Source organism: Somniosus microcephalus, chromosome 28 (assembly GCF_052327205.1).
Source record: "Somniosus microcephalus isolate GS21.2 chromosome 28, FLI_Smic_1.0, whole genome shotgun sequence".
Classification (NCBI taxonomy): domain Eukaryota; kingdom Metazoa; phylum Chordata; class Chondrichthyes; order Squaliformes; family Somniosidae; genus Somniosus; species Somniosus microcephalus.
This window is the reverse complement of record NC_141014.1, coordinates 48,738,447-48,744,446: the sequence shown is the minus strand read 5'-3', so window position 1 is coordinate 48,744,446 and position 6,000 is coordinate 48,738,447. Positions and strand designations below refer to the sequence as shown.

Genomic DNA, 6,000 nt, shown 5'->3' with positions numbered 1-6,000 from the left:
GGAATTCTCTACCCCAGAGCACTGTGGATGCTGAATCATTGCCCTTCGTCTGCAACACAAGATTGAAGTATTTGCAAGAAATACATACAATTGAATGGAGATCTTTCAACCGGTGTCTGAATATCCAAGTTAAATATAGTAAAATTAACGCAGCAAAAAAATTCATATGACTGTTCCCATTGGCAGAAGGTTCAAGAACCAGAGGCCACCAATTGAAGGTGATTGGCAGGAGGCCCAAAGGCAACCGGAGGAAAAACATTTTTATGCAGGGAGTGGTTAGGATCTAGAATGCACTACCCGAGGGTGGTGGAGGCTGATTCAATCGTGGCTTTCAAAAAAGGGAACTAGAAAATACCAGAAAGAAAAAAATTGCAGGACTACAGGAAGAAAGGGTGGGGGAGTGGGATGAGCTGAAATGCTCCTGCAGAGAGCCGGTACGGGCTCGACGGGCCGAATGGCCTCCTGTGCTATAACCATTCTATGACCAAATCCCATGACAACACTGCTGCACAGCCCAGTGTAATACAGGAAATGTCACCAAGTTATGCTAACTGGAACAAAAACTACTAAAATTTACAAAGAGTCAAAATCCAGTCCAATATTGAACAGTTTATTTACAGTTAGTGACATTTCACATTAAGAGCCCAGGTCTCTCAGCTCTTGTACAAAGTCACAAGCCATCATTCCCTACAGGACAGGAGTCTCACACACAATTATAAATACAAGTACTAAACACAATAGGCTTCATCCCTGCAGTCACTCTTCCCCCAGGGTGTGCTTATCAAACAGGTACTCTCCCATGCCATTCTCAGGGGCTCCCAGTCTCTTCAAGTTGGTGATGTGATCGCCAAGCTTCTTGATCATCTTCACTTGCTCATCCAAGTAGTGGGTCTCCAGGAAGTCACACAACTGGGGAAAAGAGGGAAACTAGTTATGTCCAGCAGCAGATTTCAAGGAACATCCTAGCTTCCCCGAGAGTTTAATCCTCTTGGACTGCAGGATAGTCTAGTGGTGCAATTGAGATTAATGGAATTACTGCATCATTAGATTAAACTTCCTGCACAATAGGGGCATAGATCCTAGAATCACTGGGACACATTTACTAGTCAATGTCCACAGTAGGCCAAGCTCCCACCAATCAAAAACCTAAAAAGCACCAACACAAAGCTATTGGGCATAGAGATCTTTTGAATAGGCTCAAGGTTCCACCACCTCCAACTTAACAAAATGCCCACATTACAGCATCAAGAACTTACATGAGGGTCAGTCCTCTCAGTGGAGAGTTTGTGCAGATCCAGCAGACTCTGGTTGACATTCTCCTCCAGCTGCAGAGCTCTCTGCATCGCCTCCAGTCCATTGCTCCACTCATCCTGCTCTGGTTTCTGGAAAGGGAAATACAGACAGTTCACTGTACAATGGATTAAACAAACAAGTATTGAAGGAAATTAGGGGTGCAAATGTCTACTGTTACCATGAATCAATGTGTTAACAGAAAATAGAACTACTGCATTAAGCCAACACAACTCCCGGAGTCAAATAACAGATGTATTGAAGGGGAAGCTAGATAAGTACTAGGGAGAGGTGTATAAAAGAATATGCAGATAGGGTTAGATGACACACGGTGGGAACTGGTTCGTGGAGTATAAACTCTGTCATGGACCGACTTGGCCCGTGTTATAAATTGGAACCAATTGCTTTGGAAAGTATTTGGAACCCCTTGGACTGATTGTCTCAGACAGAAGGTCACTCGTTTATTGAGCCAAACCTTGATGTCCGCCAAGATGATTCGGCCTCCACGCCGATTCTGGAATTTCATCAGTTTCTCCGCGTGCTCCCGTTCCTCGTGTGACTGCTCCTTGAAGAACTCGGCAAAGTGACGCAGGGCAACATCATCCCGGTCAAAGTAATAGGACTATGGAGAGATCAGAAAAGTCGTTGTGTATCTCATAGCAGACCTATCATGGGTATTGTACATAAAGCCAACCTGGATTTTGCTTTCTTTCAAAGGGTTCAAGTCTCACTGAACTTGTTGTACATTAGCACAGGCCTACTTACTTCACTAACCTGGTAGAGTGGACAGTCTGACCCCTAGCAATAGGGAAACTGGCCAATGGAAATGGCAAAAAAAAAAGAGGCAACATGAGCAAACTCAAGTGCATGAACTGCCTGAAAGGGTGGTGGGAGCAGATTAAATAGTAACTTACAATTATTGGCCCAGAGCTATTGCCAAGGGGCATTAGAAGCAAACCCATTAAAGTCTAGTCACAGTGCACAGTTCATGTAGTACATCAAAGGAGGAGACACTGGTCTGAGTCTTACTGGCTACATTCATCCCATGGAACTAAAATTACCACAAGCAGCATTAATTTGGCACCTTCAACACTAATCAAGGCATTTCAGAGGAGAACCAGATACCAAGGAATAAAGGTTCATAAACCTTCAGAATTTGAAGTGCTTGGTCAAGGTCAAGAAGTAGGAAAGCAGAGGAGCTAAGGGAGAGTTCCCGAGTAGGGTCAAAGTGGCTGACGGATTTACCACCAGTACGGCAAAGGGAGTTAGAGAAAAGACAGAAGGGCACAAACTGATACTTAAAACTAGGAGATTAAGAATATTAGGAACAGGAGTTGGCCATTCAGCCACTCAAGCCAGCTCCACCATTCAATTTGATCATAGCTGACCTGTAGCTTTACTCCATCCCCCTCGAGACCCTTACCCAACAAAACCATCTGTCTTGAAAGCTCCAATTGTCCCAGCATCCACAGCTAGGGGGCGGGAGGAGAAAGCAGGTAAAGAAAGTGTTCCAGATTTCCACCACCCTTGTGAAAAAGTACCTCCTGACTTCCCTCCTAAATGGGCTACTTCTAATTTTAAGATTACATCCCCTCATTGCAAAAGCAAAAGTAGGGAAAGGCCATGGAGTGATTTAGAAGTGAGGATAACAATTCTGATTTACACACTTTGAATGCAGAGTGTATTCCAAATATAAACTTCAACACCACACTCACAAGAGCCCAGGAAAGAGAATCATTAACATACTCAGAATATGGTTCAGTTACTGCAAGGACCAGAGAGGCAGTTTTTTAATTAATGCACAAGATGATTAATTAATATAATGCAATTTTAGCTCTAAAAATGAATTTACTGTGCATAGATTGAGGGGTGGGCTAGATACAGCACAGAATTTAGTAAAGTAACATTACATAGACTCCACTATGAAGTGGTCAGAAATACAAGACTCACCATGGAGAGATAAACATAGGAGGAATAGAGCTCCATGTTGATCTGCTTGTTGACAGCATCCTCACAGTCCTTGTGGTAGTTCTGACGCACTTGAGAAGCCATCCTAATTATTATTATTATTATTTATTGCTAAATCTAAACTTTGTTGAAGTAAGAAGCTGGGATTTAACCAACCCCCCAAACTCCTAGTATTTATACTGCTGGATAATCCAGGGCGTGACCGCCTAGGTGATGAGTGACATTCCTCAATACCCAATCAGAAGTGGCAGCCTCTCTCTCAGAGCACCAATCAAGTAAAGGGAGGAGGGGGAGATGACACCCAGAGCCAATCATGACTTTGAAAAATGAGTGTCATTGGCTGACAAGGCAATAAGGATCCCAAAGGAAGGGGACACTCGCGTAGTGGTAAATTTAGTGAACTAATTAATCCGGAGGATTTGACTGATGATCTGAGTTCAAATCCATCCACGGCTGTTGGGGAATTTAAATTTATAGAAAAAAAAATAAGGATCCCAATCGCCCTGACTTTCCTCAAACACAGTTCGAATATCTGGAATCACAGGCTTATCTTTAGGCTAATCAATTGGGACGATTAAATCATCAATCAGAAACATTTAAACCATAAGTGCCCCCCTTTTTAAAGGGGCACAAACAATAAGTTCCAAATTATGACAAAACTGACATAAAAACTTTAAAAATTATAATTGAGTTCCCTGGATCCACTCCGCACTCCAGTCCCTCTGGTGCCCACCGGTTAGGGAAATCCTCAAAGGGAACCATCAGACACTGCGCGCTCCCTCTTCAGGGACACCCAGGCATTGGTTGTAGCCACGGAAGAGAGGTGGGCAGCCGGAGCGAACACCCCCCCCGCATCGACCGCGCTCTGCCTGGACCAGTTGAGGGCCACCTTGCCCAGGTTAATTGAATCCTCCGTTGTTTGCGAGTCAGTGTCTTTTGAATAGTTCTGCGTGGTTCAGTGGGTTGGTCATTTTCAGGTATCTGCGGGTTTGAGGGAACATCCAAACTGATCAGTGAGTCTGCAAAGCGGGTCAGGAGAATGGAAAGTGCGTGTGATGAATGTGACAAACACAAGTGCTCAGAAGTAAGAGAGGAAATAGCAGAGGCTCTGACCATCATTTTCCAATCTTCTCTGGCTTCAGGTGTGGTGCCAGAGGACTGGAGGACTGCTAATGTGGTACCGTTGTTTAAAAAGGGAGAAAGGGATAGGCCGAATAATTACAGGCCAGTCAGCCTAACCTCAGTGGTGGGAAAATTATTGGAAACATTTCTGAGCGACAGGATAAATCTTCATTTAGAAAGACACGGATTAATCAGTGACAGTCAGCATGGATTTGTTAAGGGAAGGTCGTGTCTGACTAACTTGATTGAATTTTTTGAGGAGGTAACCAGGAGGGTGAATGAGGGTAGTGCATTTGATGCAATGTAAATGGATTTTAGGAAAGGTTTTTGATAATGTCCTGCAAGGCAGACTGGTCACGAAAGTTAAAGCCCATGATATCCAAGGCAAAGGGGCAAGTTGGATCCAGAATTGGCTCAGAGGCAGGAAACAAAGGGTAATGGTCGAAGGGTGTTTTTGTGACTGGAAGGCTGTTTCCAGTGGGGTTCCGCAGGGCTCAGTAATGGGTCCTTTGCTTTTTGTGGTATATATCAATGATTTAGACTTGAATGTAGGAAGTATGATTAAGAAGTTTGCAGATGATACAAAAATTGGCTGTGTGGTTGATAATGAAGAAAGCTGAAGACTGCAGGAAGATATCAATGGACTGGTCAGGTGGGCAGAACAGTGGCAAAAGGAATTCAATCTGGAGAAGTGTGAGGTCATGCATTTGTGGAGGGCTAACAAGGCAAGGGTTAAATGGTAGGACACTGAGAAGTGCAGAAGATCAGAGGGACCTTGGAGTGCATGTCCACAGATCTCTGAAGTTAGCTGGACAGGTAGATAAGGTGGTTAAGAAGGCATACGGGATACTTGCCTTTATTAGCTGAGGCATAGAATATAAGAGCAGGGAGGTTATGCTTGAAATGTATAAAACACTGGTTAGGCCGCAGCTAGAGTACTGCGTGCAGTCCTGGTCACCACATTACAGGAAGGATGTGATTGCACTGGAGAGGGTACAGAGGAGATTTACGAGGATGTTGCCTGGGCTGAAGAATTTTAGCTATGAGGAAAGATTGGATAGGCTGGGTTGTCCTATTTATCCCTCAAATAAAAACAGAAAATGCCGGAGACGCTCGGCAGGTCAGGCAGCGTCTGTGAAGAGAGAAACAGAGTCAACGTTTCAGGTCGATGACCTTTCGTCAGAACTGGAAAAAAGCCGGAAATGGAACAGATTCTTAAGCAAGTGAAGAGGTTGGGAAAGGGGGGAAAAGAACAAAAGGGACGGTCTGTGATAGGATGGACGGCAGGAGAGATTAAGAGACATTGAGAGATATTCAAGGCAAAGGGAGATGGTAATGGGACAGGTTAAGAAACAAAGGATGGCTCTAGATGAAGTGTAAATTGTGCTTTCTTTTAAATATTAATCCCTCAACCAACATAACAAAAACAGATGATCCGGTCATTATCACATTGTTGTTTGTGGGAGCTTGCTGTGTGCAAATTGGCTGCTATGCTTCCTACATTACAACAGTGACTACACTTCAAAAAGTACTTCATTGGCTGTAAAGTGCTTTGAGACGTCCGGTGGTCGTAAAAGGCGCTATAGAAATGCAAGTCTTTCTTTTCCCTAATCTCATTCT

General features: G+C 43.9%; 1 protein-coding gene across 1 annotated transcript; it reads right to left on the bottom strand.

Annotated features, from left to right (window-relative positions):
* Positions 1 to 589: 589 nt before the first annotated feature.
* Positions 590 to 2,332, bottom strand: LOC147099822 (ferritin heavy chain, oocyte isoform-like). Its single transcript, XM_085969246.1, has 4 exons — positions 2,288 to 2,332; positions 1,766 to 1,912; positions 1,257 to 1,382; positions 590 to 909 (listed from the first exon to the last, which is right to left on the bottom strand). Exons 1-4 carry the CDS (start codon positions 2,330 to 2,332, stop codon positions 757 to 759), a joined length of 471 nt encoding a protein of 156 aa, XP_085825372.1. The 3' UTR covers positions 590 to 756.
* Between the last annotated feature and the right edge of the window lie 3,668 nt (positions 2,333 to 6,000).